Source organism: Pleuronectes platessa, chromosome 13 (genome assembly GCF_947347685.1).
Source record: "Pleuronectes platessa chromosome 13, fPlePla1.1, whole genome shotgun sequence".
Taxonomy (NCBI): Eukaryota; Metazoa; Chordata; class Actinopteri; order Pleuronectiformes; family Pleuronectidae; genus Pleuronectes; species Pleuronectes platessa.
This window is the reverse complement of record NC_070638.1, coordinates 14061448-14087138: the sequence shown is the minus strand read 5'-3', so window position 1 is coordinate 14087138 and position 25691 is coordinate 14061448. Positions and strand designations below refer to the sequence as shown.

The 25691-nt window shown below is 44.7% G+C and overlaps 2 protein-coding genes across 2 annotated transcripts in view; one reads left to right on the top strand and one right to left on the bottom strand.

The window, feature by feature from the left end:
- epha4b (eph receptor A4b) overlaps positions 1–10407 on the bottom strand; it is an 85304-nt gene extending 74897 nt beyond the window's left edge. The window contains exon 1 of the mRNA XM_053437979.1: positions 10236–10407. Within this exon, the coding sequence (XP_053293954.1) occupies positions 10236–10347 (112 nt within the window). The 5' untranslated portion in view covers positions 10348–10407. The remainder of the gene's footprint in view (positions 1–10235) is intronic.
- Positions 10408–23212: 12805 nt separating this feature from the next.
- On the top strand, positions 23213–24511 carry LOC128454557 (eotaxin). The gene is made up of 3 exons (XM_053437980.1): positions 23213–23407; positions 23503–23617; positions 23984–24511. The coding sequence occupies exons 1-3, from the start codon at positions 23344–23346 to the stop codon at positions 24219–24221; spliced, it is 417 nt and encodes a 138-aa protein (XP_053293955.1). The 5' UTR covers positions 23213–23343; the 3' UTR covers positions 24222–24511.
- Positions 24512–25691: the final 1180 nt, after the last annotated feature.

Below are 25691 nucleotides of genomic sequence, written 5' to 3'. Positions count from 1 at the left end.
GCAGATCGGCTTAACCAATTTTCACCCAGGTTTAATGTTCCTCACCCCAAGAGGTTTCCTGTATATTCCTGCTTTAAAAAATGCAGACAACTGCATTTTACAGTAATTCAGCTTACTGATCCTCTTGTGACAGAAAGTAATCCAGTAAATGAACGTGAAGAGAAAATTGGGGAAATGCAGATGGGATGCTGATCATGCTATCTTGTAGATGATGTTTCAGATTAGCCAGATCTTTGTATTTGTGAGTTTTTAAAGATTGTTATTTACATCTTTTTGAAATTACTTTTCAAAATTAAAACCAGTAATTCACTTAAATTCTACACATTCAAAAGGACATAATAGTACCAAGTAGTCAAAGTAATATGTAATAATGTTGGATGTAAATACAAACCGCAACAATATACATAAACTATTAGCACAATATTTCAAGCATCAGAAGAGAAAATGAACCTCAATTGTGGGAATAAAAACCTGGACAGCACAGTTAATACTACTCTCACATCTGTATGCTGAGTTGAACTTCAGCCAACTGCTAGTTAGCTTAGCATGAAGCAGTGTCTCATTTCAGAAGCGCCTGCTTTGGAGTAGAGATTTCGAAGGGTCCCTCAATTGCGGCCAACAAATGCATCCTTCTATTCCGAAGCAACCAAGGCTCCAATGGTTGGACCCTTCTTAGTTCAACCTATCCCAGGTTTCATTACGCAATGAATGGTGATGAAGCTGAGCTGCAGAAAGAACAGTCGCTAGAGTAGCTATTGATGTAATGTCAAAGATGGTGAAGCAAATAGGAAATATAAACCATAAACCACACCGTGGGTCGAAGGCCGTCTCCTTCGTGAGCTGCGTAGACCTGAATAGGGACACAGCTCCAGACTGGAGAGTGTGGGTAGCTAGTCTGCCTTTCTATGGATTAAACAAACTAGATAATGGATTAGTAAACTTTAAAGCTGCAGTTAAAGGATGTTATGTCCTTGGGATGGAGCCAGGCTAGCTGTTTCCCATGCTGCCTATATGCTAAGCTCGGCTAACCGTATCCTGTTAAAAGCTTCATATTTAGTGCACAGACACGAGAGTGGTATCGATCTTTTCATCTAATTTGCTGAAAGAAAGATGAGTGTATTTCCCAAAAGGTTGAACTATATGACGTTCATCAGACAGACATTACTACGGAGACTGAAATCACCTCTTTGGAAAAAATAGCCGGCTTCCGTGAAGATAACTTACTATGCTCAAATATACAACTGTACAGACGAACACACACACACACACACACACACACACACACACACACACACACTCACTCACTAGCCTCTTCTGCCTCCACTCCACTGAGATTGCAGTTCAACGAGGGAGAGTGTTGTCAGGGCAACAAAACAGGCCGACAGAGAGCAGGATGAAGAAGTGAGAAGAGTTGAGCTCTGAACTTTGGGAGCAAACTGGTGTCGAACGAAGACTTGTAACATTTTCTCTCATGCTGTCTTTCCATCAGTCCTCTCTCCACTCATCCACAAACCACCAGAGGCTCTCAGTCCATCTTTTTTCCTCCAGTGTTCTCTCTCCACCGGCGCTCTCGTCCGCTGTTCATTTCATTGAAGTTCTGTGCTGCTGTATATCCTTCCTGTCTTACCTCATGGCCTGTTTCACATCATAGATATGAGATACATCCTTTGTCATAATTTAATTAATGGAAATGTAGATGTAAAATATTCACTTATTTCCTCGGGATGTGAATGTTGGGTGTTTTTCTCCTGCAATTGGCAAATCGCAATATGCAATGTTTTTAATTTTCTCTCACAGTGAGTTTTTTTGGGTGGGATGAGGTTCATGATTTAAAAGTGAAAATAATATACTTCTTCAAGTGTGATCACTGACGGCAAATTGTCTGCTGTCTACGATTATTTAATTTTAATATAAATTATTCTTTGATTCTGTTCTACTGCTCCTGCTTTTTACTATTTTAAGTATTCTGATCAGAGAAATATTATCTTGATCCTTTACACTTTGACAAAGACAACATAAAATCCACATCAGGCCAGACTAAATTACACATATTTAAATGAATTATAAAGTATTAAATATACTAAATCTGCATTATTACATGGTATAAAAACCTGGTTTTGTGAAACAAATGAAGAAAGCATGATACTGTATGATAAATAAAGTATAAAACAATAAACAAAGATTTTAAAAAACAAAGTCATTTTTCTTAAGACTGAAAACCAAAGTTTATGAAATTACATTTTCATTGATTAATGAAATAAGGAATAAATAATTTCCTAAACTTCATGAAGCTGAATTTGATGAATGCAGAAGATAAATTGGTTATTATTTGCTGCTTTCCTCTTTCATTACGTATGATAATGATGGAACATTTTAAATAGATCAAAGACATAAATGCAGCAGCTTCCAGGAAACCAGAAACCAGAGAGGGTAAATCATCAACTGGTGAAATAACAAAGAGTGTGGGGAATATTGGAAAGTCAAAAAAAACACACAATCAGGAAACCTGGATTCGGTTCATCAATCACCTAGATAACTTACGATACAGACATTTACGAGATCAAGTCTTCAGTATCAGAAGACATTTACAAACCAGCTGTCGTCAGTTTCTTGTTTTTATCTACTCTGTGTAACACACTCTTACACACCTACAGTCATAGACTTATTTAGAGGGAGACTATGCTGCTGTTCAAGAGGGAAACAGATTTGATGATGCACTTTTTCAATGCTGCTGCTTTAGAGAATTTTTTAAAGAATGTGCCATGGTTTATTGAAAATCATATTCCCTACAGCCTTGAAAAAAAAAGTTGTTGCGACCCAAGAGGCAGACTGAGCGCGAAAACTAAGAATGTTCATGAAAATATTCATGTATTTGACAAACTATACCTCGATGAGACCCCCAGCCCCTCCCCCTTCCACTGTGGAAGAGGGTACAGGCCTACTCTGCTATTTCATATAACACGTGCAGAGGAGTGAAGATGCCTTTGTGACAGAAGACTATGACAGGAGGGCTGCCCTAGTTTGTCGCTTGAAGAGGCTCCGGAGTGTTTGTGTGCATGTGCGCATGCATGTGTGTGTGTGTGGGGGGGTTGTCTGTGCATGCTGGTTGAATGCTTACAGTGTTGGACTGTGACATCCAGTCAGATCCAGACACTTGTTTTTTTTTTTAATAAGCTCCTTCCACCAGTGCACCAACAACTCATGAAGGGCAAAAAGACACACACACACAAATTTGTCCCCAGAAGGTCTACTGATCCTGACAAGGTCAGAGTTTACGCTGGAAAATGTCCTAAAGAAGGAACCAAAAACGAGTACACACACATTAGAGTTCAGATATGACCTGATAGAAATAAACCACAGCTCCCAGTCTGTACAGACTCTCTAAACTGTGATGCATTGCTCCAAAGAACTGACTTAAAGTAGAAGGTGAGGAAGGAACAGCTTAGTTCTTCCCTCTCAAGTGCATGTTTTTCTGTCCTTGGGCTTATCTCCACTTCTTTGTGCTCCGTTAGTTCTAAAGACAATCTTTCTGATGGGACGAGAACACACACACAGACACACACACAGACGTATGGCTGTCACACAGTGGTTGGTCACATGAGGGTAAATTGGCCTGGAATCTCTGGAGTGTGCCATGGCAATGGAGACGGATAGGAAATCACGTGTCAGATAAAGGTGTGCAGGATGCTACTATCGATACACACACATAATATATACGCAGTCACACACAACCGGTCAGTGCCTGTCGATACCACACCTACAGTAATTGCCCGTCCAGCAACTTTGTCTGACTGCCCTGCTGCCTACATAAAATCAAACTTAAACCAATTTGCACTGATGTGGACGGCATCAAGTAGTAAATAGACCAGTTCAACTGGTAAAACATGGGAGCGTAAAAGGATGGGGGAGACCGTCACTCAGAATGCTTTGGACTGTTAAACATACAATATGTAACTTCAGCCACTAGGAGTCGCTCAGTCAAAAACAATAGCAATCTAGTTTGATGACGATAATGGGAGTTGTTTGCAACATCAGTAGTGTGTCAATGAACATCAACCTCACACGACCCAGGTGCAAATCATGTTCACGGATGAGGTAATGTATTTAAGTTTTACTCACGTTACGCAGCTAACGTGAGTGAATATTTGTGATCAATACAAACAGTGGAACAGTGTGACGCAGTATAAAGTTGACTTAAATGAAACGTCCTGTTACTTTGAATAAACATAAACATTGATGGAAACATTATAGATAATGTAATTGCACAAGTCCAAAACATTTATAAACAAAGGTCTTGAAGGAATGAGAGGATGTTATTTATTACGTCTTTAAGCATGTCTGTTAAATTATTAATTTAGGTTTTATGCTAATCCACCCCCTCTATAGTGTTTTACTTTATGCAATTGTTTTAATAAGAATTTGGAAAAGATCTTTGCCATGTTTAAAAGATGTGAACAGAGGTCTCTGGATGCATCAGCTGCTGCAGTGCTACAACATTAAGGTGCCTCTGCTCTTTTGTCAGGAGAACCTTCGAAGCATTCTGAAAATTAAAATCAACGGCTAGCCTAACTGCATGGATATTTCAGTTAAATCTGCGTTTAAAAATCCGTAGGTATTTTGTTCTCGTACTACCTTCACTGCCTTTCAGCAGCAGCGGAGAGAATATTGGAGCGCTGGTCAGAAAACACATCTACAGCTGACCCGAATCCTCGGCTGTTTGTTTGTGAAGCTGCCTAATGCAGCCTTTCACCATCATGACACGAGCCAAACCAGCAGAGCAAACAACAAAAGGAAAACAGAAAGCGAGGGAGAGAAAGAGGAGGAGAGAGGGGAGCGAGTTAAGGAAACTACCAAATTCAATTTAGCCAAATTAAAGGTCAGGAGGTGCAGGGGTGAGAGGAAACCAGGAAAAGAGGAATGTGTGTTTTTGTGTGTGCATGTGTGTGTGTGTGTGTGTGTGTGTGTGTGTGTGTGTGTGTGTGTTTAACAGTGGCCAAGGCCCAGTGATCAGTGACTGGACCAGCCGTTAAGGGCTTGTTCAGAGGGGGAAGGGGTCAGCAGACATGGCGGTGGGTGGGGGGGAAACCCACTTACATCCAAACTTCACTTCAGACAGCACACACTGAGAGAAGACTTCTCTGACATTAATGAGCTCTGCATCTGACGGGAATCATCCGAGCCTAAAAACTGTTCCAACTTCTATTCAAGCTAGTTATCACACACACACACACACACACACACACACACACTGACACACTGACACAAACTCACACACACTCAGACACACGTACATTCACTCTAACAAAGGAACAGAAAACATTGTGTTGAGTTACTTTCTGTCATGTCAGCTTGTGGAAAGAAGATAATTGAAATTACAGTACACACTGACTACATAATATAAAAAAGGTCTGTATATTAATCTAAGTACACTACAAAAAACTGGTAAAACAGATAATAAGTAAGAATAAGTCTTCACCGTGGGGCCGTTGACTGTATCTGAATATGGGCAACATGTCTCCACTTCCTCCCACTATCCAGAATTAAAGCCACGATATGTCCGATATGAACACCGCCGTCCTGTGCATTTGGAGCCAGACTCTGTTCAGTAGTGATCGGGGGATGGAGCCACAGCAGCGAGGTCCCATCAACACACGTGCTCGACCAATCGAGAGTCAGCCAAAGCAGCAAAGTTATTTACGACGTGTTAGCCCGTTTCCATAGCATCAAATAACTAATTAAAACCAAACTCTGGAAAACACTTGAACAGATGACTTGATCAGAACTACCTAAAAGACAGACATGAGAGTTTTATAGAATCTCTCTCTGCGAGAAAGAGGAAAGCAAAAATACTAGAAAATACGAAACCATATTTAGCAGCCACTGACTACCGTCATGTACAACGCAATGGCTCTGTGGGCGCTCTTATTGGTGCTCTGTTCAGCAGGGCACGGAGAGATGGCTGGGTTATTCAGTTTGTCTTGATCTGCTCCTCTGTCTTTGTTCTCATTTTCCTTTCTCACTTTGTCTCACAGATTCTCTCTGGTGCATCTGTCTTTTTGTCTTTTATTTATCATTTGAGTCTGTGTCGCTCTCTCTCTCTGTCTCTCTCTCTCTCTCTCTCACACACGCACACGCAATCAATCTGTGAGGTGAAGCCCTCGCAGCAGAATCCTTCTCTGTCACTGAGCTGTATTTATAACCCCATCTATCAGCCAGCCCCGGGAATACGTGACACTCTTCTCAGGACCAAGACCACCAAACTGCCCCCCAGCCGTGTATTAGAGTAGGATCAGTTCATGTGGGCGTTGTGGGTGTGTGCATGTGCTCATATGCCCATTTGTGCTTGTGCACGGGCCTGTGTTAAGCAGATATCAGAGCCCAACCCCATTACAGAAAAACACACAGCAGCTCACAACTCCTGTCCAACTGTTTGGCGATCAGCGGAAGAACCAGCGTGAGAGAGGGAAAGAAACGAAGATGACGAGAGGGAAACCAACCAAGGAGAGAGAGATGGAGGGCGGGGGGGGAGGCAGATGGAAAATAGAGAAGGGCAGAAATGGGAAAAAAGCAGGATTGGAGATGGAGTAGTGGTGGTAGTAAAGAAAACAGGAGGGTGCTTGCGCTTGCTGTCTTCTCTGCTGCTCTGTGATGAGAGCGGAGATCTATATCCTCTTCTGTCCAAGGTCACGGTTGTTACATGGGAGCAAAGCAATATCTCGGACCCACACACACATACACACACACACAGACACTATGTGAGATATGGCTCTGCCGATAACTACAAGCAACCATTATAGATTAAAGCAATTAAACTGGAAGCGACCTTTAACCGAACATTATGCCACAGTCAGGATCTTGTGTGAATCATAAGATTTGCGTGTGTATGAGAGTGTGTGTGTGTGTAGAGGGCATGCTTTACATATGCTGGCTGGCTGCTCACCCTCATGTTCACCTTACGAAGCAATGCAGCCTTTTCCAACCCATCATCCTGAGGCCAGTCCAATAAAAATACATGTCTGGTTGCTAGATTACATTAAATCTCAAAACTGTAATAAAACTGAAATAGGCCAGGGTACCCCAATCCCTCACTGCCGGTACCTATAGGGCAGATTTCTGTGCCTTATTTCAGTGCCTGAGCTATGAACTGCAACCCATACAGGCAAAATTAACACCCCCACACGGGCCTAGCTACATTACACTTAACTGGTGGCAACAGGGCTCTCGAAGCACGTAACATTAACCTATAGTTACCTAGCAGCCACTTCAAACTCCAGACGACACAACAACAAAAATCCTAAGGCTAAACGGTCAGAGATGTGGGTTTATTTCCCGAAAAAGGATACAGACACCGGGACGTGCGGCAAATGTTTGAAAAGGGAGGAACGTGACAAACTGAATGAAGCAGCTGGCGACACATGGGACACTTTCGAAAGCAGTGGGATTTTATGATTGTCTGCTTGTAGGACCCATCAGCTGGCTGGGCGGTCGTCCCAACTTCAAAATTTGCATCGGCAACAAAAAAGCCGCTCTTATTATATAGAGGGTTTTAAAGAAAAAAGTATTGCATCTGTCACCGTTTAAGCACCAGTATCATTTTAAAAGCATCTTTTTAGCATCTCTTATCGGGAAAAAAAAAAAACGATACCCAACCCTAAATATATTCCCCGTTCTGTTGTTTCACCCCCCTCCCTCACCCTGGGCAGAGGAAGGAATTAAAACATTAATTTGCATCCCTTATAGTCAACATCCCGTTGCAGCTGAAGGAAGCACAGAGCTCCGATCATGCTTCTGTGTTTTTCTAGGCTTGAGGAGGTATATTTAGATACAGATAAATAGAAGGAAGTAATCTGCTCTATTCCCCAGCATGATTCTGCACTAGAGGAAAAAAAAAGTAGGCCCCGAGAAAGAGAAGACAATTGTTGTTCCACTGGGTTATCAGGAGGGTAAAGCAGGGATGAGGACAGCAGGACAAACAGGAACCGAGCAGAGACCTGTGAGCGTCCACCCAGCTGTTACATCAGTCTGCCCCCAGGGCCGGGGCTCGTTGTGTGTTGGGCTCCCTCTGCTGGCTCACAGAAACTCACCCCACTCCTCGTCCTCCCTGTTCTGCTGGCAACAAAGACCTTCAGAGGATGCTCTTCATCAAAACAACTTATGAATGAGCCCATTTCCTCCACAGATCATGTTCCTCAAGTCCACAGTTAGCAGCAATTTGGAGCAATTCTCTCCATTCTGCCAAGGCACAGTGTTCCAGCCCACCCTCATAACTGTGTTTCTTGTAAACGCCAACAATTTCGGAGCAGATCAATAGGCCCATGTAGTAAACTAAGCTTGTTGACAGCTTAACACTATTTTGCTGCTAACACTATCAGCTCTATCAAAGGGACTGTGCTCTTAATTTAGCTTTGAGAGTTATATTTCTCTTTTTATGACAGCCACGCTTTTCGCTATACCAGACAGACTCAGAGGGAGGATTTCCTGGAATAACATGACTGCCGAGATGCGTGGGTGGGGAATATGCACACTCATAGACTAACACAAGGTACACACACACACACACACACACCCAAACTGGCACAAAAGAAAAGCAGTCCCTCAGCTAAGCGTGCAGTCACAGCAGGAAAACTGGCAGGCTGAGAGGTAAAAGCAGAGCGTAGAGCGGCGGACAAAAATGGCTTCATTGGATTACTGTCCCACTGGGGCACACACACAAACACACACACAACACTAATACACACACACACAAGTCAGGGGGTTGGCTAAAAAGTGCCAATTAGACCAATGGGCTGAAGCAGCAGGACAGATAAATGACCAGAGGGGGGAGGACAAAGACGCTGGACACACAATATAAAAAGTGTACATTGAAAACTCTGTTGACCTGTCAGTCACCTCAAAAATGCTCAAGTTGAACATCAGACACACACGTGCACAGCAGCTCACAGATGCCCCCTGTGCGTTTATCCCCATCAACAGGAGTTTCCTTTGGCTTCCAGGGGGTTACATCATTCATGCTCGTTTGAATGAATATTTCATAGATGTGTTAGTGTCTCCCTCACATGCATTGTCTCCTGCTGTTAGCGCACTGCTCCTCCTTCTCCGCTCGCTGCCTACCTAACCTCCAGAGCTTTTGTTCTCTATGAGCTCCTCCGGGCTGTGACATACACTCAGCTCACACACAGTTGAGTCAGCCAGAGGCAGGCAGGAGGTCCCCTCCAACCTGAGTGTGGCCTGGCCTGTGCTGTCCCGTGTGCGCGGGGGGTTGATGTGAAATCATTTGACTGTTTAATCTACTGTGAAAGTAGGAGAAAGGTAGCGACCGTGCAGCTCATGACAGGGATGCAGCCTTGTTGAGCCGCACAAAGGGACACGACTGGAGCTGTGAATGAAAACGCTTCACAGGATGACAGTCAAGTCACAGCTGGGATCACCTCCAGTCAGACCGCCTGACAGCACGAGAGGCAACAAACAAACACTCACAAAAGACCCACCGCTCCTTAAACCAGTTACATTTTGAATATGCACTGCTGTGCTCCTTTCTCCACTTAGAAGTTCCCATCTGGAGCCAGCTCCCATGTCTCAGTCCAGCAGGCAGTCAAGAGTAGTTAGTGAGTAAATGCATTGGCTAATTTCAGACACAGCATCGATGTTAATACAATAACCAGGAGACGCTCAGCAGCAGCGTGTGACAAATTTAATGTAATTGCTGCTCCTCATTTGTAGACGGCAGCAGAGGGGAAGAGCATCTATCAGTGGGTTATAATGAAGATATCTATAATTTAGAAGCAATGTGACACAGAGGTCAATATTGCTTTGGCATAATCATTATAAGTTAGGCTGCTTTAATGCAAGAAAAACAAAAAAGAGTGAGACAGATGTGGAGCTTTTTCCAGATGTCAGAAAGTAAAATTGTCCACATCACCCCTCTCCATCCTCAGCATGTCAGGGATGCATGTGTGTATATACGTCATGCAAATTTAATTCCAATATTCCCGGGAAAGAAAACAGTTTCTCCCCCCCCTCCTCTGCTTCCCTCCATCTCTGCTTTTTCTTTATGCATCATTCATAACCGAGCCGAGCACTTTCTGCGCCGCTCCGCTCCGCGCTCTCCCCGGCAAGTGGAGCCGCGGGGATCGGGGCTCCTCGTCCGCCAACGCAGCGCACAACAGCCCCAAAGTCATCTATGTGTACACGCTCACACGCACACTCACACAACCTCCCAGGTCCAGGACACCCACCTTCATTCTCCGGGTAATTCCGTAAGGCTCGGCACGGCGACAGAAAGAGGAGCAGGGAGTACAGGAGGAGAGCGGCTGGATAGATCCACAGGACGCGTGGTGGTGGTGCCATTTTTCAGGCTGCGCTGCGCCCTCGCTGCATCCCTGTCGGCGGTGTCGAGTCGGTGAGCGCAGCCCTGCGATTGAGGAGAGAGAGTGGGGAGAGAGAGAAAGAGAGAGGGGGAGCGTGAGGAAAGGAGAGAGAGAGAGAGAGAGAGAGAGAGGAGGTGGAGGAGGAGACGCTGGGAAGGAGGGTCCACAGTCAGCCAAGTTCTGTCAATCAGCCGCCTGGTCTTTGGAGACTCCTTGCAACGGGTTACACTGCAAAAAAAGAAGGAGAAAAAAAAGCATCTGAACAAGTGATTTTAAGTTTGAAAGTAAAAAACAACAGCGAATTTCAATTGTCAGGGCTTCAAGGACACAGTGAAAATTCTGTAATCTCTTTCAAAGCCGTCCTGAAAGCACAGTGGAGCCTCAAATTTATAAAGTATATATGTCACGGCAAAATCAAACCTCTTATTGGATTATACGATTCTAATTCTGTAATTCTGTAAAGCCCATTCATTTAAAAAGAAATACGGATGTAACAAAAAAGAGAGCAAATGTGACACTGCGCTTCCTTAACAATACACAAACCAAGTGTGAAGCCATTAAAACAGTTCTCAAGGCACAAGGGCTACAGTCAGACAAACAGTGGTCTCTGGAATCATTAGATGGATTTATAACAAGGGCATGAAGTAGTTGTGTTTCCATCAACACATAAGGAACAGACACACTGTTTGACATGACTCTAATCACTGATAATCCAACCATGGCATCCACCGGCTGCACTTAAACTGCATCCACAGTGGCCTGTATTAAATTCCTTTACAATAGGCCGTGCAGTTCAGATACTTCCACTGTGTTTTATTTAGTTTTACTCAGAACCACATTCTCTGGAAACCACAACAAAACCAGGCCTCTCGTGCTGTTTGGATCCGCAGTCAACAGTGGGAGGCGCCAGGATAAACACTTCCATCTCACTGCAGAAAATACTGTCAATTATTTTGATAAGCGACATGGGCACAAGCCAATTACAGCATTAGTGTCAGCTCCGGCTCGCCTCGCTCTGTCTTCGCCCAGTTGTGGATATGGTTCCTGCAGATGTGACCGGCAGTAGGCAACGCTGACATGCACAACGGCTCCCAATCAAACCCTTTATGGAGATTTATTCAGCCTATATTACATGTATTTGACTGCAGTCGGGACGTCAGGAATGTGAATGTGGCTGTTGGTGTGTCTCGCGCGGACTTGTCTTAAAAACATGAATAAGTAATGTGCACAGCCTGTCAAGTGAAATGTGTGAGGAAAAGCTGTGAGGGTGCAAGGTCAACCTTTCAATCTTTCACTTCTTAAACACAGCCACACGGGACAGTGCTCCTGTGGCCAATCTCCGGCAGTACAGGCATTAGAGGGGCATCATTCTTCTCATGGAAGCTTTGGCGAAAAAGCAAATGAGCATCGTTCCCGTAATGTTAATCTTTTTCATTTAATCTTAACACCTACGTATACATTCTCTGGATATAAATTGGGTGAACTTAGAGCCCATTTTCGGATCTAAATCCGTATTTCTCTCTCCGGCACACCTGAGAGAAACAGGATAAAGAGATCCCAGAGGTCACCTGATGCACTGGGGGTTTTATTTCCCTGCAGGCCGCCGGCAACTGTGATGCAACGCGCGCCATGATTTATGGAAAGATCGTGACCACAATTATATTTACCACGGGTAACGCTCTTCTATCACACTTCTGTCCCAAATGAAGCTCCTGAAAGAGCCATAAAACTGTCAAACATACTCAGATTAATGCTGAAATTCAGTTTTAGACCCCCCCCCCCCGGCCATGTGTGGGAGCGATAGAAGTGTGTATCGGCTTTTGTGTTCCTTCTGGCATGTGTGTGAAGCAGCCACCTCCACAGATTTGTTAAGGGTCCAATTATGATGATGATTTGTTCCCTGCAATGGCTTTACTTGGATGACCTAATTTTCCTCATTGAGTGTGTGTCAGTTTTGTGTGTGTGTATGTGTTGGGGGGGAGAGAGAGTACTAGTCTGTTTTCCTCTCCTCCTCCTCATCCCTTCCTCTCCTTCTTCTTCTGCTGCCATGACGCTGCATTCATCCGTACGGGCGACAAAACATTGCTGTCATGCATTCCAGCAGTGACAGCATGACATGGCCCCCTAAGCCTGTGTCACTCCCTCCAGCACACAGACCCCACCCCCCCCCAACACACACACACACACACACACACACACCCTGCATGCCTCGTGGAGGGGTGATTTTGGCGGTGTGTAAAACACTGCTTTTGCATAAAGACATTTCAAGGCTCGACAAGACTGAGCTGAGTTACAGTCGCCCACAACAAATATTTTAAAATGTGTTTCCCGGTGCCCTCGTGTGCATAACTTTGTCTGCATCTGCCGCTGTGGTTTTGTTCCGTTCACCCTCCTCACTTTACTTTACAAATGTATTTCCACTTGGAAGTGATCTCCTCCCATAGCCTTTCACTCATTTTAGGAAGACTCTCCCTTTCATTCCTTTCCCCTCCTCTTTTCGACCTCTACATTCTCAACCGTCACCCTGCTTGGCCTATGGCTGGGTCAGCGAGGCTTTGTGTCGGTCTGCTAACCAGCCACAGTATACTTCTCGTTCTTATTTCCCCACAAACACACAACCACAGTGAATATATATATACCAGGAGCTCCTCCCTATATGAGAAAACCGAGGACAGTTACAAACTTGGATAAGTGCAACAGGCGGCGCAACAGGAGTGTGTGCAAGTGTTTTGTGTCGGGCACATGCACCGTTTGCTTGTTTGAGGGGCAGAGGTGATGACAGGGTCGTCTGCCTTGCCAGGAACACCCCCCCGAAGCCACCACACTCTAAATACACACACACACCCTTAGCCCCATTCAAAGCCACTCACTCATGTAGTAATGTCTCTATTGTGACAGACTGAAGGCTTTATGGGCAACAGCTTGGTGCTGGCATTTGGGCAGAGGCATTAGTGTGTATATGAGCATGTGCGTGATTGTGTGTTAGTGTGTGTGCCTGCGTTTGGCCCATCCGCTCTGGAATCTGCTCTTCCAGCGCTGGAAGTGTTGAAGCCTCGACTGCTCTGCTCCAGACTGGTGACAGGAGAGCAGAGTTGCGGGATAGAGGACGGGAGCGGAGGCAGTTTCAGGCCCGAAGATTAAAAGACAAACACGCACGCATACTCATACACACACACACACACACACACACACACACACACACTCAACCATCCTTCCTCTCCACTCTCACTTTCCTTTACTGCCATGGTCTCAGTTAAGCAGGCAGAGCGATTCGTCATGTCAGAGAGCCCCGGTGCTGCCATACAAAAAAGGTGAAAGGGAGTGTGGGAAAGGGCTGGTGCACAAAGCCCTCCCTGCCCCCTGTCTGTCTCCCTGTCTCAGATGCATACGCGGGTCGAGAGCCCCTTCAGCATCCCCCCACCCAGTAGTCTCCAAGGCCACCATCTGCAAAAACACAGCCGACCTCTCCACACATATACATATACTTTGATTTCCCACGTGACCTTGTTGATTTTGTGGTGTAGCTCAGGGCGCCAACACAGCCAAAGAAAGTGAGGCTACGATTTTCTACTGTGGCCACCAATCTTAAAAATGCAATGAGTTCATAGAGAGCGTTCGCAAAATATCTCAACATCAGTTCTCTGGAGCCTTCCAAAAACCCTTTAACTCAGTCCAGAGAGCCATTCATCCGGGGAGATGGAGGGAGGAAAAGACGGAGGGATAGAGGGAGGGAGGGAGAGGGTAAACACAGCTATTCAAAGACGAAACTCGGCCAGCGCTCCCTTCAAAGAAAAGAGTGGAAAAAGTGAAGGGTGATCTCCTTGAGACTGAAGCCAGCTACGCAGACAGAGAGGCAAATAAAACAAACAAACAAACAAACAAACAGAGAGACTGACAGAAAGACAAGCTGAGAGAGGAGGATGCTCACACTGTTCCAAAATGTCTGCTCATCTATAGGAACCAAAATATAAACACACTCACCGACACACCGACACACACACACACACACACACACACACACACATATACTATATATATATGTATTTGGACAAACTGCTGACTCGTAGGCAAAGTGAATGTTGTCTGGCACAGCTGAGCCCAGCCGAGGGTTATTTACTGTAAGCCTGCTGGGGGAGAGCGGTCAGTGTCTTACCATCTCAGTCCTGTCCTTCTCAAGCAGAGGAGTGATTTAACAATCAATGGAAACTGACCTTGTCTTCCTGTATCACATTCCTGCTAGAGCTGCCCCATTAGCCAATGACGAGAAGGCACGCAGATTCACCGGCGGCAAGGTGAACAACAGCAAGAAAATATCTTGCTGAATCGTCCTGAGGCTAGTAGAGACTAATGGGAGCAAAGTCAGGGAATTTATGTCATTTTATTCAGCCGATGTCACATCATATCAAAAGTGCTAAAAGAAAGAAGGCTAGATGGATGAAGGGAAGAATGGAGTCATCATGAGTAACTGGAGTTTGCCCAAACAGTGACAGTGTGCTGGCAGAGCGAGGACGGAGAGATGCCCGGCTCAGAGCTCAATCATTTCCTACTTGTTCAGTGCTTTATATGGGCTGGCTCAGATCAAGGAGAATCTGAATGGGGATTTAGGCGTCACTGTCATATGGATCGCACACTACTGCTGTCATCCGAGAGTCTTATTATGACCTGCAGTCGCTGTTGCCTCACAGGCCGTTAATCCTATTTGTAACAGTGGTCAGAACTTTGCAAGGCATCGTGGGTAGAGGAGTAAGATTGTCGCTGAGAGAAAGTCTTTCATCCCACATTAGAGCTCAGTCAAAATGAATCATTTTCTAAGGTAAAATAAATTAAACCAAGACAAAAGAAAACCAAACCAAACCAGAAAATTGCAGTGAAAAAAAGTACAATTGCATTTCAGGGCGTCAAATAGCAGCAGCAGTTGGCTAAACAGAACGACTCCATTTAAAGGTAGCACAAAGGCAGCTGGGTCTCCTGCTGCGCTGACTTCATTCAGTGGAGGGAGAGGCAGGTGTGGACTCGGTGAATGTCTGTCAGCGTCTGGCGGAGGAGAGACACTGCTCTCAAAGTGGCTGAAGGCTGCACAGACCCTTTCACATGACGCAATTGGATTCAAAGTTAACATTTAAAAAAAAGCCTCAGCCTCGGTGTGTGTTCTTCTTCCACCTTTCCTCCGCGCACACTGACAAAATGACTTGCACAGAGCAGATCCGCGCGTCGGCGTGATTTGTCACCATCTCTCCCGGCACGGACAGGCCCGCGCTAATGGACGGACACTCTCTTTGTGTGCTAAACAAATTAGCTCCATTACTATGAGACACACGGCGGGGGTGAGAGAGACAGATAGAGGGAGGGAGACGCAACGGTTGTATATAAGGGATACAGAAATGCAAACGTAAAGAGAGAGAGAGGAGCGAGGAAGAGATTGATAGAGTTTATAGGAGAAGAGTTGTTGTATGGAGCATCATTCGGTGTCAGTGTGTCTGTGTGAGCCAGGCGAGACATCGAAGCGCTCCGAGCCCTTGTGGGAAAGAGTAAATGTGCATTATCGTCCATCCATCACTCACTCATTACTCATTCACTTACTTACTCTCTCAGACACACACGCACACATACATACACACATGGAGCACATACATGAATGCTGATAGGCCCTAATACGTGCACTTAACACCAGACTGGATGCCAGTGAGACACATTTATCTCCATGCAACTGTGAAACGATGCTGAGTGCATTTGCGAGCGTGTGTGTGTGTGTGTGTGTGTGTGTGTGTGTGTGTGTGTGTGTGTGTGTGTGTGTGTGTGTGTGCACCAGCGAATGTGATCCGCCAGGTTTCAGGTCAAAGCAATTCTCTGTCAAATGATTGGTTCATAATCTGATTGACAGGCATTCTCCCTCCTCTTCTGTCTTCTCCCTTCTTTCCCATCATTTGTCATCCATTTCACTCTTTCTCGTCCCCCCCCCCCTTGTTGTATGCATTTCTCTGATCCTTTTACACCCTCTCACCTCGTCTCGTCCGCTTCTCCCTCCAACGTCCTGTTTGCCTTCACCTCCTTCTCCTCCTCTCCACTCTCCCTCCATCCTGTCTCAGTCTGGATGATATAAACACATCATTCCGTCTGAGCTGTGATCACATTACCTGTGGTAACGCAGCTCATAACCACACACCTCCGCCATCTGGAAGCACGTGTGTGTGTGAACTCATTTTTGTTCCCTCTGTGGGACTTTTTCCAGCCTAACCCAAACCTTGTCAGGACCAAAGCCCGGTCCTTATGAGGTAAACGTCAGTACTTCGGCCCTGACTAAAGGCAGGGTAGGTAAGCCGTCTGTGAAACACTTTTTCATTTATACGGTGAAATCATCCCGATAGCAATCAGGAATATAATAAACATATGGACAGAATTAAATGATTGGCTGCCCCTGCTCTCACTGTGCATGACTTGGCAAGTCTTCGGCCGGGAAGACATGCACTGCTGAAGCAGCAACGATATCCAGAAGTAAGGGAGCAAGTCATGGAAAAGTCTGCTTCCAGCAGTTGTCAGGTAAAGTGCATGTGTCTCGGGGCGAAGCTTTGACGAGAGGGACGATTGGAGAGAGTGGAGCGCATCTGTATCAATTTTTCCGAAGCGTAGCCGGCTTTTTTTTCATGTGTCCAGGATAACCGACCCAAGCTTTAAGGTTAGTGGTATGGTGTGAATTGTGGTTAGGGTTGGGCAAAAGTTGGTCATGGTTAAAGTTAAGGTTATTGATTAGGTTTGGGTTAGGCTGCCCTCAATGAAGGCAATCAATGCAATCTTAATAAGGTTAGCTGCGCAAACCTGTGTGTGTGTGTGTGTGTGTGTGTGTGTGTGTGTGTGTGTGTGTGTGTGCGTGCGTGCGTGCGTGCGTGCGTGCGTGCATGTGTGTGTGTGTAAAATCATGCCCCGTCTGGTCAAATTTAATTGATACAGAAGCGGACTTTCAGCTCAGTGGTGGCTGTACTGTCGTGGCCTTGAATCCTTTCTCTGGATTTACAATTCACATGGAGTTGTGTGTGACAGGTTAAGTTGATGCTCTTCTGTGCTGACATGCTGCATCAATAGAGACATATCATCTAGCATCTGAAGGTTATAGAAGATTTCCTGTGCTATAATAATCTCTGACTCTCTTGTTGCTGTTTTTTCAAATGGAACTTTTGAGCTTACTGGTCATGTGTGTGTGTCATCCTCTCTCCCTCTCTCTATCTCACTTATTACGTCCGCCATAGAGGTTATGGTTTCACCCCTGTCCCTTCATCTGTCAGCAGGTTTCCCTGTTGTGCTGATGTGTAGTTAAATGTAGGTGAGTTCAGAGAGAGCTGGACCTCTGCAGCCATAGGGTCGACTCCACTGTACCCCGATCAAATGGAGGGTGATCGATCAGGTAGTCTTCAATTAAAGCAGGGCTTCCTTACCTCTGGCCCTGCGACCTCTGACCTTTATATGAATGTTTTAAAAGTTAGAGGGCAGCAGCCAGGAGAGAAAACAACCAGCAATGCAACACACACTCTCTTTAGGTCGAAGGACGCTTCTCCGAAGTCTCCTTTGACATTATCATGAGCTTTAATGATATGCCATAGGGCTCATTTAAACTCTTAGCAGCTGCCCGGGATCTATCGTGCCATGTCAGACTAGAATCAATATCTCTTACACACACTCTCACACACACGTACACACACCCTGGGAGGAATCTCTCTTATCGGGAAACATCAGATCAAGCAGATACACTTGAATGTCTATTGGGGGCAGATTGACTCACAGTGAGGGGGCTCAGAATCAATGTTTTTTCTCGCAGGCCAAACTCATCCTGTGCTTGTGTGTTTGTTTTCTTTGTGTGTGTGTGTGAGTGTGTGTAGATGTGTGTGTTTGAGTGTGTGCATCCAGGGAGCACTTGCCTGCCAAGCCAGCTGTCTGCTTATTCACGACATATTAGTATTAAGATGGTGGTGGCGAGGATCAGAGGACGGACGCACAAGCCCAGAGCAGGCCGAGTGCAGCCGTGGACTCGCCTGACAAGAGAGGCCCCTCGTCGAGCTCCCCCGCTGGGCTCGGGAGACAAAGACAAGTGCCTGTGTTTCCAAACACGGGCCCCTCTCACCACCCAGAGGTCAGGAACTTTGAATAATCTAGCTCAAGCAGGGAAGGCCATGCTTTTCTCATGCACACACACACACACACACACACACACACACACACACACACACACACTCAAACACACACATTTAGGGATTAGGGCTTTGATATGACCCTGGTTAACCCGTAGAGAAACGAAAAGCAGGGTGTCACAGGGGGGAGAAGGAAGAAAGTTGCAAAGAGTGTGGGGTCTACGTGGGCCTAATGACAAAGAGGTGGGGGGAGTGGTGGAGATGAAAAGGGCGATCATGGGACATGTGACAAGAAGCAACAGGGTGAGATGGACTGAACGGACTGCATGATCAAAGCAGACAAATTAAAAGAGAGATGGAGAGATGGTGAGTAAAAGGGAAACATCCTCTTTGAACGTCTTCGTAAAATGTCCTTCTGGCACATCCTCGTGTGAGATGCCACCTCCAGTGAAAGACAGAATAACTGACGTCCAGACACAATAGTCGTTCTGTCACTTGCCCACAAGATCAAACTGGCGGCCCACGTTCAAGCGATGTAGTGTCTAGAATGGGAAACCTCAATTATTCAAGGACAGCTGACATTTTATCTCTTTAGCCTCACAACTTACTGTATTACCATGAAGAGCAGAACAATGTCAGCTGTAGCCTCGGGGATGCAGTGGTTGTATTTTTGCCACTCCAGACTACTGGGCTAAATTTGGATGACTCTCTCAGAGCTTGTCAAGCGCAGGCTTCCCCTTTCACTCACTACAGGGGAAGTCCGCCATCTAGTGCACGAGCAGCATTAGGGCTCCCAAAGTCTGGAGCAGCAGATTTTTTGTGTTTAAATCATTTATTGAAAAGACGTGAGCTTTGTTAGAATAAAAAAAGAACATAACCGTGGTGGAGTCTGACTGTCTCAAGACTTGTCAGTGGAGCTGCTCCAATTTTGTTTCTGTTTTCATTCTCATTTTTGTGATGGGGACCTGACATTTCTGATACACGCCATTGCACGCTTCACAATGTTATGGCTTTAATATGCAGTTTTTCATATTTTCATCTTTTGAAATACACTTTAAGGTAAATGAACTGTGACGAACTTGATTTCACAATTTCGACTGTGGGACTTTTTGCTTGAGACAGTAAGTCCGGTCCACAGGAGCAACACAAAGCAGTAACAGAATAGGAACAAAATGACCCCCGCCTCCCAACTAATCGGCCCATTTTTTCCAAATCTAAGGAGAGGGCTGGACAATTTGCTGTCTATAATAGCATTGGCCAAAAGAGACAGATTACTGAGGCGGTGAAAACCAACTCCATCTGAAATGATCGTGCTGGATCAGCTGTGGCACTGTGCGTCTCCCAACCGTGAAGAACTGCAGGCGGAGAGCCGCTATAATTAAAGCGCTTATTGATTAGACTTTACGCGCTTCTGCGGCATGTGGACCGTGAGCCGGAGGCACGGGGGCGGGTCACTCACTCTCACAGACATTCAAATCACCCCAGAGCCATGAGAGCAATGTCTATGCTAATGTCTATGTTAATACGTCCCTGTTTAAAGTCGATTATTGACGCCTCTCCTAAATGGACGGTTGATCCACAATTGAGGCTTTTTACGAAGGGGTCAATAGCAAAGAGATTGATACAGGGCCAGGAGGTCAGCTTCATTTCAACTCCACCGGTTTCAGGAAATGAATTGGAAATGACTTAGTTAATTTAAGTATTAATTGGAAAGCAAATGACATTTCTCAACTCCAGGAGGGATTTCTGTTCATCTCCTGGTATTGAACAGAAATACGCTAGATCTATCTATAGTGGCCCTGGGGAACAGGTCAGAGACCCTCATTTGTTGAGGATCACCTCTCACTGGATTCATTTAAGCGTATCTGTTTTCACAGGTTTGCATAAGCAGTGTGTCTCTGCATGTGTGACACAAAGAGAGAAAGATAAAACGAGCACAGCACAACGAAAGCCCCCAGGTAACGTAAAAGAGAGCTGGCCATACAGCACGGCTGTGGTGATGTCTTATGGAGCTCTGGTGGCTGCATGGTGCTGGGGGCCAGGCAGAACATCATGCAATCTGTCTGAGAAAGGTCGGTGTATTGATCGGCCTGTATGACTCCACTGTTACATATCAAAAACATCTCTGCTCTTCCCAACACTTCTCCAGTTCTGAAAATGACCCCGGAGTGCAGTGTTCTTTACAAAAGTCCGTCCAGCAGACAGACACTGGGCCCGTCACGCTCAGGCACCGGCGTCTTTCAGACTCAAAGCCCAGACACATGGCTCTCTGAACAGCATACCGGGCCTTTATAGAAGTTTTTTTTCCTTTTTGGAGTGGAACTTATCAGAATGTGTACACAGAAAGAAAGGAGAGGGAGAAAGTTAATCAGACTGTCTGATGGTTATAATTCTACCTAAAAAAAAAAGAAAAAGACAGAATCAAATATCCTTATCTTCCCAAATGAATCAATACAACTCCTCAGTGTTGGATAAAGGATTAAATTAAACCTTGATCTGTCTGTATCTGATTCTTTATTAAACAGAGACGGCCAAATATATTCATCTGATGAGACATTCCTTTAATTAATGTTCTCATTTGTGATATGCCAATCACATTGCGGGGCGTGTGTGTGTGCGTGAATGGGTGCCTGCTTGCATGTGCGTGTGTGTGTGTGTGTGTGTGTATGTGTGTGATTGCTATGAGTCGTGTACCAACCACCAATGTGTTTGGTTTTTAGGAAGCTCTCTTCTCTGCCACAGTCTGTCCCCATTTCTAAAGTAACAAAGGGCACAAGCATGATGTAGGGCGTGTGCATGAGTGGGTGTTAATGCACACAGTGTGGTTAGAAAGCTGCGGTTTCGGGGGTTTCTGTTCAATTCTTTTCTCTGTGCGTAGCAATGACGAAGGGCTCTGTGAAAGTCTGTGTGCCGTAAAACTGTCCCTGTGCACGTCCTCCTGTCCACGTGCAGAGGCTGGACAATGTGCTTCTCATTCCCAGTTGCAGTCAATGTCGGATGAGGATATGAGAGTCAGTATTGATTGTAATTTCCTGCGACGCTACGTTCCACTCTCTTGCTTTATCAGGAGACTAATTCCAATCAGACACGCTGTCAGCAGACCAGCGGCCCTGGCTCCTGCCCAGGACAACAACTAATGAATAAGAGAGGAACGAATAATCCGCCGAGGTATTTTCTCCTCCGACAAGCCACAGGGATGAAAATGATGAGACTGGGATGTTGGGTGTGGAGAAATGTGTGTGTGTTCGTGCCGAGCACATTAGTCCAGGCATAGGTCATGTGTGTGCTTGCTTGCATGTGCCTGAATACCTGTGTGTGTATGGTCGTCAGTTTGTGTATTTGTGTGTTTTCTGTACAGGAATACACCAGCCAGGTTTTCACTGGTGTTAATGGCTGGACGTGTGGGATTTGTTGTTGTTGAATGAGGGAGTCAAGGCCATAAAAGTACCATTTATTTTCCACACTGACAGCAGGTGGATGGCCAATCAGGTGCTTTTTCTTGCTGTTAGTTGACAGTTCTAACCACCGCGCTGCCCAACACCTGTTGAGTCTGTCTTTTCTCAATTATTTCATTTCAATCGTGCTCCTGCTTATCTCCCTGCGTCTTTGTGTTTCCAGTGCCCTCACCCATTCTAAAAAATATAAATTTCACTCTTCTTTTCCAGTTCTCATTAATCCATCCTCTCTTTCTTTAGCATTCTAAGCTCTATGAGTGCATTAAACTGCCAGTTTGCCTGCAGTTTTACAGTTGGTTAATTGCTGTGTTAAACCTTCTGAATCCCCTATGCTTGGCTCTTCTTTCCTCGGCATGTGCCCCTAACCAACTGTATAAATCTGATTTAGACATAATCTAACCCTAATCTAACCTTAACCCCTTTTACTTGGAAATTCTAGTGTGGTGTAAAACGGAAATCTCTCTCAGTAAAGGCCAAACACAGCGTCATGTGGGGGTTTCACTCATTATGGTTGATACATCTCTGCCAATGTTGTGTTCACATGGTGAAAGAAAAACATCCAATAGTATGATATGTTTTTCCAAATTGAGATCTGCGTCTGTGTCTTCTACGTGTATAGCAACTCTTTTTATCCTTAGCTATTTGTGGTGATCCATTGTTGCATCCGTCACAGAAACATCATCACACACACTCACTCGCTATGAATTCTTTGGACATTTCCAGCTGTATTCACACATGGGCACAATTTACCTTGGGGGCTGGCAGAATAGGTGTCAGAGAATGTCCAGAGCAACTGTCTTGGACATAATTTCAGGAAAATGTCCGCAGTACAGTGCATGTCTAAAAGCACCAATACAAAGATGGATCGCCCCAGTAAAAAACTTGTTTGTAGGATTGTCAAACACAGAATCCTTTGGCTGGTGACACAATCAGGAATATGCTAGCTACTGAATTATTTTGAGTTAAACCTACAAACATGTTTGATAAGTTCATCTCTCAGGTGCCAACCTTGTATGGTGTCAGAGAGTCTTAAAGTGGAAGCAGCTTGTGGCTTTCAGAGTGAGTGTGGGAAACTTTCAAGTTGCTGTATGTATGTCTATAGGGTTACTAACACCTTCGAGGGTAGTCGTAAGTGTTGCATTGTGGGTAGGACTGTGGTTGAATGGTCTGTTTCTCACCTTCAGCGAGTGAAAGGCAAAACTCATTGTTTCCTCTCCCCACTGTGTGGCCATGTGACGAGCCTCGGTGGTGACGGGTTGGAAGTGAGGTGGGGGCAGAGAGGCGGATGGGCTGGTAGTGTATAAGAGCAGAGACATTTTTTGGGTTTTGGTCAGGTTGTAAATATTTGCGCCGAGCGATATTCATTCAGACACTGAAGGACAAAGCCACGGTGACAATTTGAAGATGAGACGGATCGTGGTGTTGGCGATTCTCAGCTTCATCACGTGGATGAGCTCGGTCCATGAAAGTGAGTACTGAAAAAAGTTCTAAACTGTAATTGTGTGAATGATCTGAAAGTTTGTAAGGGGGAAATTAATCTTTCTTTCTGTGTGTCCCGCTCAGTGCATGGACCCGTGTCCGGCTGTTGTCTTGGTGTGTCCAACACCACAGTCCGTCTATGGAAAATTAAGAATTACACAATTCAGTTGGAAGGTGTCTGTCCTGTCACAGCCATAGTGTAAGTTTCACACACACACACACACACACACAACGTCAGTTTTGGTTTTCATAGCAAGTTTCCAGGTTTTCAGATATTATAGATTATCTTTATAAATTGCAATAGCATCATCACTTTCTAGAAAGTTTCCCTGTTGTTCTGGATAATCTCAATAGTGTCCGCAGTCATTGGATCTACTTTCTAATGGAAAATAGGCCCTTCGGAAACAATTTACTGTGCATTAACCAGAACAACAGGGACTGTGAGTGTGTACAAAAAAAACATATTTTTTGTTGAACTTTAAATAAATTATAAGTTAGTATTTAACTAAAATCAAAATGAATAAAGCGAAACAACTGCATTAACATCTCACACTATCATTTGCAGGTTCCAGACAGAGCGTGGATTAAGAATTTGCTCCGACCCCCAGAGCAGCTGGGCAAAAAAAGCCAAGATGAAGGTGGATGAGGCAAAAAGGTTGCTTGAGATGGAACAGAATAAAAAGGCATCCACGAGTGACTTTGCATCAACAGTCCCCACTACAACAAAAGCACCAGTGAAGCAAGGCAGGAAAAGAAGGAGGCGGCTTCGGCTGAAATCCAGAAGTGGGAGGAAATGTGTCTGATGGCGTCTTTCAAACCTGCTTTGTAACATCAACAGCAAAGAGAACTGAAATGTATTTTTATCATGATTAAACATCCAGAATATATAGCTGTGATGTCAGGACTCTGGTCTCCAGTTGGATTCCAGATGCCAACCCCACACCAATTTTACTCTATTTCCTAGGTGTGTGGATTGATAAAGTTTTATCTCATCCCATGTAAGTTTGTGTTGACCGTACCTTATGTAAACGTGTGCGTATGCCCGTCAAAGTATTTTGCACTGTCACTTCCCAATAAAGTATTTTTTAGCAAATGGTTTGTTGTGTTTATGGAAGATTATATGACTCTAAGTTGGCGTCAATATGCAACAAATATCTACAAAGTGTACGGGAAGGAAACTCATAAAGATGTCCTACGAAACAGAAACTAACACAAAGGCTGGAGCCAGTCCCTTCTATCTATCTATCTGTCCGTCTGTCCCTCTTTCCGTCTCGATCAATCAATCTACTTTTTACTGATGGAAGATGAAGATAACATTTTCAGACAAAACAAAACAAAAATTCTATTACACTTTCAAAGTTGAGTATAGTGATGTATTGAGGGATATGTGGGATATTTTGTGTGTGTTATCTTAATGCCCTTGTGTCTCAGTGTGTGGATTTCTTTGAAACAGAGTCTGCCGTACCATCAGCACATCCTGCGTTGTTTGATTTCACTCTTCTTCTCCAGTTCTCATTTAATCCATCCTCTCTTTCTTAAGCATTCTAAGCTCTATGAGTGCAATAAACTGTCAGTTTGCCTGCAGCTTTACAGTTGGTTAAATGCTGTGTTAAACCTTCTGAATCCCCTATGCTTGGCTCTTCTTTCCTCGGCATGTGCCCCTAACCAACTGTATAAATCTAATCTAACCTTAACTCTTTTTACTTGGAAATTCTAGTGTGGTGTAAAACGGAAACTGTCTCATCACAATCAAAGTCTGCCATCTCTCTCAGTAAAGACCATACACACCATCATGTGGGGGTTTCACTCATTATGGCTGATACACATCTGCTAATGTTGTGTTCGCACAGTGAAAGCAAAAACCTCACATAGTATGTTATGTTTTTCCAAATTGACATCTGTGTCTTCTACGTGTATGAAAACTCTTTTTTATCCCTAGCTATTTGTATTCTTCCATTTTGGAATCCGTCACAGAAACATCATCACACTCACTCACTAGCTATGAATTCTCTGGACATTTCCACCTGTATTAACACATGGGCTCACTCAGACATTTTCTGGACACTTTACCAGGGGGGCTGGAAGAATAGGTGTCAGAGTATGTCCAGAGCAACTGTCTTGGACATAATTTCAGGAAAATGTCCGCAGTACAGTGCATGTCTAAAAGCACCAATACAAAGATGGATCGCCCCAGTGTTCACATCACAATATATATCAGCAAATTTCAATTAAAATAACGTTAAACAACTCATTTGTAGTATTGTCAAACACAG